Source organism: Cetorhinus maximus, chromosome 10 (assembly GCF_964194155.1).
Source record: "Cetorhinus maximus chromosome 10, sCetMax3.hap1.1, whole genome shotgun sequence".
NCBI classification, from domain to species: Eukaryota; Metazoa; Chordata; class Chondrichthyes; order Lamniformes; family Cetorhinidae; genus Cetorhinus; species Cetorhinus maximus.
This window is the reverse complement of record NC_135888.1, coordinates 99523358-99535745: the sequence shown is the minus strand read 5'-3', so window position 1 is coordinate 99535745 and position 12388 is coordinate 99523358. Positions and strand designations below refer to the sequence as shown.

At 50.5% G+C, this 12388-nt stretch overlaps 1 protein-coding gene across 1 annotated transcript in view; it reads left to right on the top strand.

Moving 5' to 3' along the window:
- LOC144686104 (polycystin-2-like protein 1) overlaps nt 1-12388 on the top strand; it is a 58650-nt gene that overhangs the window by 20800 nt on the left and 25462 nt on the right. The window contains exon 4 of the mRNA XM_078551252.1: nt 2816-3066. Within this exon, the coding sequence (XP_078407378.1) occupies nt 2816-3066 (251 nt within the window). The remainder of the gene's footprint in view (nt 1-2815; nt 3067-12388) is intronic.

The following is a 12388-nucleotide window of genomic DNA, read 5'->3' as shown; positions in this document are numbered from 1 at the left end:
GTCTTTGAACATAGCCAGAAGCTCAGTGGTCTGTCAAAGCTATGAAACAGCTAAGCAGATGGCTGAGCTGAACTTCAAGGAAAAAATTAAACTTCACACAATGAGATCTGTATTCCAATAGTGTACAATGCAGAATAGCATATTACCTAGTGTATAATCTGCTCCAATGCATCTGAAGACTTTTCCACTTTCACGGTGTCGTTCTTTCCTTTGATAGCTTGCCAGTTTTCAGAAATAACAACCTAGCAACCTTATATTTTAATGGTCACTTAGCTTTTCAAAACAAAGAATTATGGTCAATCACTACAGTAAAAATAGACATAACTTGTGCTACAGTATTTCATTATGACGTGATGTAGGCAGCAACTTTTGTACTTGCTTGGAATACGGGTTCCTGCCTCCAAGCCATGGTTCACCCATGGTTCATGGCACTTCTGTGCTGATGCGATTCACATTGTCTGCCAAAATCTGCCCTCTATGTCAAAATTGCAGAAGTTCGGAAATGCCCACTTCAGCAATGGTGCCGGCAATGTTGGGATAGCCCCATGCAGGCTTCCAACCCACTTCCCTATCCTGCATGGAAGAAAATTGACACCACCAGGAACTGGGTCAGGAATCCCGGATTCAGGTCCTGCCTGCCATTTTTAAAGCCCACCTGACATGCTGAACCCCCATCAGGATGGGAAAATCCGGCCCTTAGCGGTTAAATTTTTCTTAATGTTCATTTACAGGATGTGGGCGTTGCTGGTTAGGCCAGCATTTATTGCCCATCCCTAATTGCCCTTGAGAAGGTGATGATGAGCTGCTTTCTTGAACCGCAGTAGTCCCTGTGGTATAGGTACACCCACATGGACAGTTTCAGTATCTAAGGAGTTGCAAATAATGCTGAACGTTGTGCAATCATCAGCGAACATGCCCACTTCTGACCTTATGATGGAAGGAACGTCATTGATGAAGCTGCTGAAGATGGTTGGGTCTAGGACAAGGGGAACAAAGAAGCTTGCACGTGTAAAACATCTTATATCACATGGTTGCATGTCTGGAATATTTATGCAAGTAGGTTTAACCACTTAACATGCAAGCAATGAAGTACTAATCTGATGTCCAGTTACACCCATAACTTTTATAAATATTCATTATATTAAAACAGAGGCTGTTATAGTGTCTTATCATATTTTTATGAAGAAAACGTTAAGAAATGCAGACTCACTGAATAAAGGTTTTTGTATATTTTTTCATAACTTTGCATATTAATGTCAGTATGTGTTTCTATGGAGGTATAAGAGTACTTGATGGAATCTGATGAAGAAATTGATGTTTGCTGGGGTGTGAAACATGATTTACACTAATTACAGCTATTTCACTATATGAAATTTGTTTCTACTGTTATCAATTATTAGCCAAACCAGTATTGTTATGGACACAATTGGATGTGAGATCTAATACTTGAACTTCAGAGGATCTGTGAAAATGTCCAGATACATAAATCATCCGAGAACAGAGTGAAAGACAAAGGCATTGATTTGTTTTCTGGCTACTGACCCATTTATGCCACAACATGGTTGGAGGCAAGGTGAAAGTCACTTGAAACAGAATTGCTGACTTACCACTAGCTGTCCACCCAATATGATTTGTAGGCAGACTTTGGATTGCCAGAGATATCACCAGAAACAGAGGGCCTAATGAATATCTGTAAATTATGTTGTCAAAAAAGGCATTTTCTTCTACATGTACAGTGTGACCATCAGATCCTTATCCTGTCCAAAAAACACAGTTGGAACAAATTATGAGATGCCCATTTATAATAAATTTAAAGGGATCCTCAGCTGCTTTCAGGTAAAATGCTGTAAGTTTTTTGTTTGTGTTACATTTTGGCTTTTATTGGCTGCTTAGACAATTTCAATGTGACTTGTATTAACAGTACATAATTTCAGGGCTTCTTGCAATGTACTTTTTCTACAATGTGGACCCTTCAGGCAATTTCATTCTGGTAGGAGAAGGAGGAAGAAGCAAAGGGCTGTATCTGCAGGGATATAAAATGAAATTGTGGGAAGCCTTATCTCCCAGCGAAGCAGCTAGGCCCACATCAGCATAATCTGCACTTCTCTGAGGAGCAGTGTATAAGGAAGCTGAGCTTCACTAAGGAGTCTGTTGTAAGAGTTCTGTTTCTTCCTTTCTCTGTGAGCATCTCCTCCACTGTACCAGAGAACCTGGTCCAGTTGAAGCCATGTTTCCTGTGCTCCAGAAAATCACTTTCCATGCTCATCATCAAGAGGTGCTCTTCTCCTAAAGGCTGTAGGTTGCTTTTAAATTGTCCTTAAGCTGCCCTTTCACTTACTCGCCCTGCTGATTGAAAAACTGCCGATAAAGAGCATAATCAGCACTAGCAGCTCACCAATTACATTTAAATTAAGCCCGGTGACAGAAGTGCCACAGATTCCCTGCTGCTTGCCTTGGGCAGGTAGATAATACAGACACCCCATGCACTATCCACTCAATCCATGTCAGACAGGAAAATCACCCCCAAAGGTTCATGACAATTATATAAACTTAGTTTTGCTGCATCATCATGGTAATTTTTGATTGTTACTTTAGGAAGAATTGAACCCTTGAGAACCAGTGGTGTCCAAAATGTCTAAACATGCAGCTAACTAATAACTCAGCATTATTTAAGATTTTTTTAATAAACTGGATCTTACTTTGCTACACAGATATTTATGTACATTAAGAGAAAAAAACTGAAGCGTTATTTAAAGTGACAATTATTTTTGTGCATTTCAGATTAATTATAAATTCCATAAATTACTATTTTCAGTATGCAGAGGGGCCACTCCTGGATAGTCTCTACTGGAATGAATGGTACAATGGCCAGCCTTTGTCTCAAGGCCAGAGCTACATATACTATGAGAATATCCTTTTAGGACGCCCTCAAATTCGACAGATAAGGGTGCGCAACAATAGTTGTTCCATTCATGAATATTTTCGGAAGATGTTTAAAAATTGTTACGATGCTTATTCTTTTTCAACTGAGGATCGGTCACCTTTCGGCCTTAAAACTGGAGTGGAGTAAGTTTTATATATACCTTTCTTCCATCTTTCAGACAGATTTTTTTAAAGTAGGAAGTATGAACCTGTATTTATATAAAGTGGCTTTTAATACAGCAACAACAGGAATGTGTATTTATATAGTGCCTTTAACACAGTGGAACATTCCCAGCTGCTAATGTATTAAAACTTTCAATGTGCTTCACACCAGGATGATCAATTAAACAAATGAGTTTAAACAAACAAGTGGAAATGAAGGAATGCCATGGGTCATGCTGCTCTGGAGCCTGTTCCACCATTCAGTCAGATCAATCTTTATCCCTACCTCAACTCCAGCAGTTTACCTTTGATCCGTTTCACTCAACACTCTTACCTAACAAAACTCTACCAATTTCAGTCTTGAAGATTTTAATTAACCAGCATCTTTAGCCTTTTGATGGCAAGAGTTCCAGATTTTCACTACTTTTTTATCTGAAAAAGTGCTCCGAAATGGCTTAACTCGATTTTTAAGATTGTGCCCCTTTGTTCTGGATTCACCAACCAAAGAAAATAGTTTCTCTGGGTGGAATTTTACTGGGCCCGTGGGAATGGAGGCAGGGTAAGGGGCTGGTTAAATAGCCTGGGCCCACATTTGGCTGGATCCAAGCCAGCAACCAATTTTACCAGGTAGGAGCAGTGCAACAGATCAGTGGCAGACATATCAGCTGCAGGGAAGTAATTAAGGTTGTTAAACACACAAATGTCAGGTATTTTCCGACTTTTTTCTGATTTTACCAACAACACACAGGATAGGTGGCTGCTCAGAGTCTCATCTAATCAAACCAGGCAAGACCTGAGCAGCAGTGGAGTTGTGGAGGGAGCTGGTAGCCATATTGTGAAACTATCTGTAGGCTGTGTGCTGAAGAAGTGCCTGAAGGAAGCACTGCAGACAGTGGGGCCAAAGTGAAGCACTGCTAGTGGAAAGGTATCTCCAAGGTCCACAGCAGCCACTGGAGGCAGAACAAGGTTCTTGAGAGGCTGGTCATGGTAGAGGCCTTATCTGGCTATGGGGTCAATGCTTTGAGATTGACGCCTCCAGTGAGGAAGGGAGTGGCACAGAGATAGGGATGCAGCCACATGGAGCACTTGTGCAGCAGCCAGGGGAACTCCAGCAGGTTAAGGAAACCATTGGATGTGGATGAGGAGGGTGCATGGGGGTAAGAAGGCAGCCTCATAGTCCCAAAAGGTGTTACCCAGCTCAAAGGGTATACCATCAGAGGCTCAGCTTCCTGGAGATGTCCATCACCAATGTCTATGAAGACTCCATCTCTCCAGGGATGGTGGGGGAGATGTGTGGAATGCTGGAGCAGGGGTTAATGCCAATAGGAAGTGGCACCTGTAACTTTAAAGGTGACATTGGCACTCAACGTTTTCACCCATGGTTTGTTGCAGGGATCGCATGGAAATCCATCTGGCCTCCCTCAGTCAGCGGCCCATTGCTATATAAAGGAAGTCACGGATGTCACATGAGGCTGGCCAACATATCAAGCTCACAACCAATCAGGCCAGTCAGACCAAGAGGCCAGTTGGCTTCAGGGCCATGGCTGGATTTCCCCAGGTGCAGGAGGTCAATGACTGTACTCATGTGGCCATCAAGCTTCCCTCAGTGCAGCTGGATGCCTTTGTGAACATCTTCAGACAATTCCAATTACCTCAGCTCTTCAGGCCACGCAAAGCCTTTCGTGGCAGGATCCTGGGAGACGAGGAGTATCCTCTAAAGTCATGGCTTCTGACCCTTTTACATAACCCGAACAGACAGGCAGACACATATGCAACCACTGCCATATGACTACAAGGGCCAAGATCAAGCAGGCCATTGGCCTATTGAAGATGAGGTTTAGAAATCTTGGTAGATCTGGGCGAGCCCTACAATATGCACTCTGAAGGGTATCCCACATCACTGTCGTCTGCAGCACATTTCACAAACTGGTACCCCAAAAGGGTGTAGTGATGAAGCCAGAGAAAGACACTGAGCAATCGACATTCTCAGAGGAGGAGGATGAGTATGAGGCACTTTCAACAGGTGCCAATTGATGAAGATGGCACCACGGGGACCAGCTCACAGTACAGTGAGATGTGTGGCAGGGAGATTCGTGACTCTGATCAGCAGACGGTTCACATGAAGTCAAGTGCAAGGGGCCACCAAACCAAGAAGTTCTGCCCAAGAGGCAGCCTTGCTAACCTTTCATGAGAGACCCTTAGCGCCTTTCTGTACCCATCAGCACTATATAGCAAGGCCTCTGTCAACACAGGTGCTCATGAGGCCCTCACTTAGATACCATCCATTTGTTCATTCTAAATCTGGTAACTGTCAACTGTTGCATAAAAATAAACACACAAGTCACTATGCATTGTATGTCAAGACCTTAAACTCTCATTAAACATTAAACAATCTGCAGTTAACATTATTGGCCCAGATCTTGTGCTCCCAATAGCGATGAACACTGAGACGTTTGCCGCAATTGTGGGACACAATGGCATTGCAACTTCTGGCATGCTCACCTACATTGAAATGTGGAAGTTTCACTGTGCCTCAGTGGACTCTGGAGGAACCCTTGCTTATGGTCCCACTGTTCCTATTCTTAAAGTGACAGGGACCATTAATTTAGAAACTTTGCCTGTTTGTCCTCAACTCCATGTAATAATTTGGAGCTGATGGGCACAGGTGTAAGTTAGTGAAATCTGCCAGACAGGCTATTGTAAAATGTTCTTCATGATTCCCGCAGCTCCACTCCACTGCAGCCCCCTCACACCCAGCTGATTCAGTACCCCCTCACACCCTAGTTCTTCTTCCCTCCCCCACCCATCTCCACACACCACCCCCAGCTCCTCTCCCTCATGTACCCCCAGCTCCTCCCCACTCAACACTCCCACATCCTCTTGCCCCATCTCCCCCACTCCTGCCAGCTCATCCCCTAGCACCCGTGTGTCCCCTAGCTCTGCTCCCCCAGTCTCCCTGTAGCCCTATGCCCCAGCACCTCAGTCCCACTCAGCTTTTCCTCTCCGTGAATTGTGGTTTCTCACGGGACTGAGGAGCTGGGCGGGAGAGGGGCCGGGGCGAGGTAGGGAGAGGAGCTGGTGCGGGGGAGGGAGAGGAGCTGAGGTGGGCGAAGGAGAGGAGCCAGGGTGGGGGTTGCAATGGAGAGGAGCCAGGGTGGCGCCTTGCCCCCTCGCCATCCCATTGCGCCTTGTCCCCTCGCCATCCCCCCGCACCTTACCCACTCGCCATCCCATTGCACCTTGTCCCCTCGCCATCCCCCCGCACCTTACCCACTCGCCATCCCATTGCGCCTTGTCCCCTCGCCATCCCCCCGCACCTTACCCACTCGCCATCCCATTGCGCCTTGTTCCCTCGCCATCCCCCCGCGCCTTACCCACTCGCCATCCCATTGCACCTTGTCCCCTTGCCATCCCCCCGTGCCTTACCCACTCGCCATCCCATTGCACCTTGTCCCCTCGCCATCCCCCCGCGCCTTACCCACTCGCCGTCCCGCCGTGCCTTGTCCCCTCGCCATCCCCCGTGCCTTGCCCCTTCGCCATCCCCCCCGTGCCTCGCCCCCTCACCACACCATTGTTCCATGCCCCCTCGCCATCTCCCTGCTCCTTGCGCCCTCGCCATCCCCCTGCTGCTTGCTCGCTCATGATCCCCCAGCTCCTTGCCCCCTTGCCATCCTCGCCGTGACTTGCCCCCCCACCAACACCCCGTGCCTTGGAGAGGGGCCGGGGCGGGGGAGGGGGAGGTGCAGGCATGGGGGAGGGAGAGGAGTTGTGGTGGGGGAGCGAGAGGTGTGGGGGTGGGGGAGGGAGAGGAGCCGGGGTGGGGGAGGGAGAGGTGCAGGGGTGCGGGAGGGAGGGAGAGGAGCCGGGGTGGGGGAGCGAGAGGTGCAGGGTCAGGGCGGGGGAGGAGCCGGGGTGGGGGAGCGAGAGGTACAGGGTCAGGGTGGGGGAGGAGCTGGGGTGGGGGAGGGAGAGGTGCAGGGTCAGGGTGGGGGAGGAGCTGGGGTGGAGGAGGGAGAGGTGCAGGGTCAGGGTGGGGGAGGAGCTGGGGTGGGGGAGGGAGAGGTGCAGGGTCAGGGTGGGGGAGGAGCCGGGGTGGGGGAGCGAGAGGTGCAGGGTCAGGGCGGGGGAGGAGCTGGGGTTGGGGAGCGAGAGGTGCAGGGTCAGGGTGGGGGAGCGAGAGGTGCAGGGTCAGGGTGGGGGAGCGAGAGGTGCAGGGTCAGGGTGGGGGAGCGAGAGGTGCAGGGTCAGGGCGGGGGAGGAGCTGGGGTGGGGGAGCGAGAGGTGCAGGGTCAGGGCGGGGGAGGAGCTGGGGTGGGGGAGGGAGAGGTGCAGGGTCAGGGTGGGGGAGGAGCTGGGGTGGGGGAGGGAGAGGTGCAGGGTCAGGGTGGGGGAGCGAGAGGTGCAGGGTCAGGGCGGGGGAGGAGCTGGGGTGGGGGAGGGAGAGGTGCAGGGTCAGGGCGGGGGAGGAGCTGGGGTGGGGGAGGGAGAGCTGCAGGGTCAGGGTGGGGGAGCGAGAGGTGCAGGGTCAGGGTGGGGGAGCGAGAGGTGCAGGGTCAGGGTGGGGGAGGAGCTGGGGTGGGGGAGCGAGAGGTGCAGGGTCAGGGTGGGGGAGGAGCCGGGGTGGGGGAGCGAGAGGTACAGAGTCAGGGCGGGGGAGGAGCTGGGGTGGGGGAGGGAGAGGTGCAGGTTCAGGGCGGGGGAGGAGCTGGGGTGGGGGAGGGAAAGGTGCAGGGTCAGGGTGGGGGAGGAGCTGGGGTGGGGGAGGGAGAGGTGCAGGGTCAGGGCGGGGGAGGAGCTGGGGTGGTGGAGCGAGAGGTGCAGGGTCAGGGCGGGGAAGAGCCGGGGTGGGGGAGTGAGTGGTGCAGGGTCAGGGTGGGGGAGCGAGAGGTGCAGGGTCATGGTGGGGGAGGGAGAGGTGCAGGGTCAGGGTGGGGGAGGGAGAGGTGCAGGGTCATGGTGGGGGAGGGGGAGGTGCAGGGTCAGGGCGGGGGTGGGGGAGCGAGAGGAAGAGGAGTGATAGGGCATTAATGTCTGAGGGGCAGATTCGTCAGGCTTTTAAAACTGTTATAAAAGTGTTAAATGTAATTGAATGTTTATAATAGTTTTAAAAAGTGTCCTAGCCGTTTTAACATATTAAAATTATTTTAAAAATACATTTCTGTCATTGAGCTGAACACAGAGCTCGAGGGGCCTGTTGTCAGCTCATGGTGTCAGAGCTGTGCAGCCCGTCGGAAACGCACACTGTTTGTCCCAGCGGTAGGCCCGGCTGCAAGTCGAGGAAGTTTGTCCAGCAAACTGCAAACCAGCTTGGTGTGTACTTTTTTGTGCAGTCAGCAGCATCGCCACTGACAGGAAGATGTGAGCCACCTTCCGCTGTTCCCGTGGCTGTCTAGATTGGTTCAACTCCTGGCAATGGGCAGATGCCCATCTCGCTCATCTCGCCCACTCATCACTCTATAGACCTCATGGGTGAGGCTATGCTTTGGAAGTCTGTGCGCACCCTCTGCATCCACTCAGTGCTCTGCTCCGAGTTGTTCGACATGAAAATCACCATTTCCTCCATGGAGGACTCTGCAAGTTCACAAACCAGATATAGTACCACTCCTAGCAGGGGTGGACTTGTGCATCATTTGCACAATGGACTTTACTGCCTCTGGTAGCTCCGACAGATGTTCACTCTTTTAATGCTGCTGCTGAAGCAACTGTTGCTTTGCTGATGACTCCGGTGGATCGCCATCTGCGTGAAATGAAGCATTGCTGGGCCTGTCCTCACTCCTCCAAGGGGAAGTGACCGCAGGTGTTACTGCCTCTTGTGTACCTGTGCAGTGCTCACCAGATTGTGTCATCCATTCTACATATGTAACAAAGCCCACCGATGTGATTGTATCTGTTCTGGTGGAGGGTGCGGAATGAAGTGACTGAAGTCTTGAGATGGTAGTGGATCCGTCTCACCATCACCTTCTCAAGGACAATTAGGGATGGGCAATAAATGCTGGCCTAACCAGCGGCGCCCACATCCCTTGAAAGTTTTTTTTAAAATCCTGTGAGATTTCTAATGTAGCATGAGCCCTGGTCTGTTCCTAATCTGCAGCTGGTGGAGAGACACGGGGCAGGATTTTTAGGTCGGTGGGTGGGCGCGATCGGCGGGCCCTGGATCAGATGGGGGGGGAATGGACCGCTGCCCGCGATTGGCCCTTGACTGCGATTTCATGGAGCACGCGCTGAAATGCTTAGCGCTGCTGGGACGGGGGCGGGAGGGTGGTGGGCGCTGAAGTAAGCGCGGGCGAGCGAGGAATGAAAGCTCCCTGAAGGCAGAGAGCTGCCTCAGGGCGCTGAAGACTTTAAAACCGTTTCATAGGGCAGCATTTTTCCCCCATCGGGGGGGCTGTGCGGGAGTGGGTGTGGGTTGGCGGGTTCCTGATCGGCACACCAGGTTGGGGGCGCGCCGCCATTTTGCATGGGCAGACCAATTAAGGATCGCACAGCGTGACATCCGCTCGGAAGCGCTATGTGCTCCCTGTGCGTGTGGGGGGGGGGGGGGGTGGTGAGCTGGGAGTGCGCTCTTTTGCGTATGCGCACGAAAAAGCGCACAGATCTCCCTGAGGCAAAGTGCTGCCTCAGGGAGATCGGTTGAAGTTACAAAAAATTTTTCAAAGGCTGGAAAAAGTTTTCCTGACATGTCCCCTCATGTGACACTGTCACATGGGCTGGGACATGTCCATAACTTCTGTTGAAAAATATTCTGAAAATTTTAAATCCCTCATGAAACTTCATCCCACCCGTGGATGAGGTTTCATGGTTTTTCTGAAGGCCACCTGGGCTCTTCGCCTGCCCGGCAACCTTAAAGTTGGATGGGCAGGTCCATTAATTGGTTTAATTACTTTTTCAATGACCTCAATAGGCCGTTGACAGGTTGGCGCGCCTGCTGAACTGACAATCTAAATGATGCGGGGGTGACGTCGGGATGCACGCCCAACATCGCCCCGCGTCGACGAGCTGGCCCCACCCGCCTACCAGAAAAAGCTGCCCATAAAGTTTGTAAAATCAGGAAAAAAATGTCCAAGCATCATAATCACCTGAACATACACATGATAAAAATCCTGTCCATAGATTTTTATTTACTTTTTATTTAATGACAGAAACATGTAAAATGCAAAGTCCACCTGGTCAATTCGCCCATCCACCAACCGTAAGGTTGGATAGACCACGAAAAAACGGAGACATGCGTGCCTGCCAACTGAAATACCGCACGAGCGCAGGATGACATCAGGACACGCGCCCAACGTCATCCCTCGTGACTTCACATCCGATTGGGTCGGGCAGGTGCCCGCACACTGACCTAAAAATTCTGCCCATGATTTAAGCAAAACAACTCCTTCTTCAACCAAGCCCTGGCTTCTTCCTGTGGTCAGGAGCTTCCAGTGATGTTAGAGGCTCACATAGGCACCAGAGCCTTGGGAATGATAGGCACAACCATCGCCATACTCACCCTCCATAGCTTCCACACCTGCCTTGCCCTCATCAGCAGACTGCCCTGCCATGACCCAACCGATCTCCAAGGCCTCCTCCTCTGCTGGTGCCCTCACTGTCATGAAAGTCACTTCGCCTTTGGTGCGTTAATGCTCCCTGGCATTCTGAGCATGCTGCCCCTGCAAGCACAGACAGACGTGGCGACACCCCTGTCTCAGGACTCGTCTGTGCTCAACTGAGGCACTGTGAATGTGTAGCACCAGTTCACTAGGTGTAACAGTCATGGGGCAGAATTTTTAGCTCGGTGTGCGGGCGCGCCCCCAACCCAATCAGACGCAAAATCGCGCACCCGCCAACAATTACAAGGCCTACTAAGGTAATTAAAGATGCAATTGTCTTGCTATTTTTCATGGTCCATCCAACCTTACGGTTGGCGGACGGGTAAATCGGCCAGGCAGACTTTGCATTTTTCATGAAACCTCATCCAAGGGCGGGATGAGGTTTCCGTTATTAAATGAAAGATAAATAAAAATCTATGGACAGCATTTTTATCATGTATATGTTCAGGTGGCTGATTGTGATGCTTGCACATTTTTCTCCTGATTTTAAAAACTTTATTTAATCCTTTTCAGGTCTTGAGCTCCGAGGCAGCTCTCTGCCTTCAGGGAGCTTTCTGTCAGCGCTCACAGCGCCCCGGCAGCACTGAGCTCCTCAGCATGCGTTTCACACTAGCTGGCCGTTAATTGGACAGCCAGCATGAAATCTCAGTCGGGGGCCGATCGCGGGCGGTGGTCTGTTCCCCGGCCAATCCCGAGCCCACCAATCGCGCCCGCCCGCCCGCCCGCCGACCTAAAAATTCTCCCCATATGTCACAGCCAATCAGCCATCTCAAGGCAGCATTCACTCATCACTGACCATGAAGTTCAGTTGCATTGGAGTTGGGTGCCTCAATGCCGACTCTGGTACCTGGTATTGCCCCCTATGCATGGGTCTACTACCTGGCCTTACATTTCATAGGCACTTTTTAAATTTATGTCGTGCTTCCAGTTTGCAACCTGAAATTCCACTCACCTTTCTAGACTGTAGCAGGCCATTAAATCTCTTTATGCACTGGATCCAGGTTCTTGCAACCACCCCTTGGCTGCTCATGTCACCTCCAGCCATGCCTCCTTGGTGAGGCTTGCTGGCCACCTCCTCCCAGCTACTGGAAACAGGATAGTACTCCTTTGTCTGACCAGCTGTAGGAGTACCTCTGGAAAGGCCTCACTGAATCATCGAGCAACCCTTCCTCAATCTGAATTCCTCAATTCCTCTGCTGTCTCCTTTGCTTGTGTCTATAGTCTGCCTCACTGCTGCACATGTGCCTTTAAAAATGGAGGCTTCCAGCATTATGACCCACCTTCCACTTTTAATTGGCTGACTTCACTGCCTGACGGCCCTTAATTGACCCTTCCTGGTAAAACAATGGAGGAAGTACCACTGCCTGATCATGCGTGTCGCTGACCCACATACCTCCCCCCGCCCCCCCCAACATTGGGTCATTTGCTTGAACGGGAAAATTCAGGTCTCTGTTATCAAGCCTATTGAATGCTTTAACATTTTAAACATCTTGTTTAGATCACTTGTCAACCTTCTAACCTGTCCTCATAATTTAACTTTTTGAGCCCAGGCATTATTCTGGTGAATCTGCGCAGTATGCATTCCAAGGCCCCTAACCCCTTTCTGAGGTGTGGTACCCAGAACTGAGAGATCACAGCAGGTAGAAGTGGCTATGGCTTTGTGCGACTGAAGTATTACGTCTGCACGTCTGAATTCAAATCCCTTTGAGATGAAG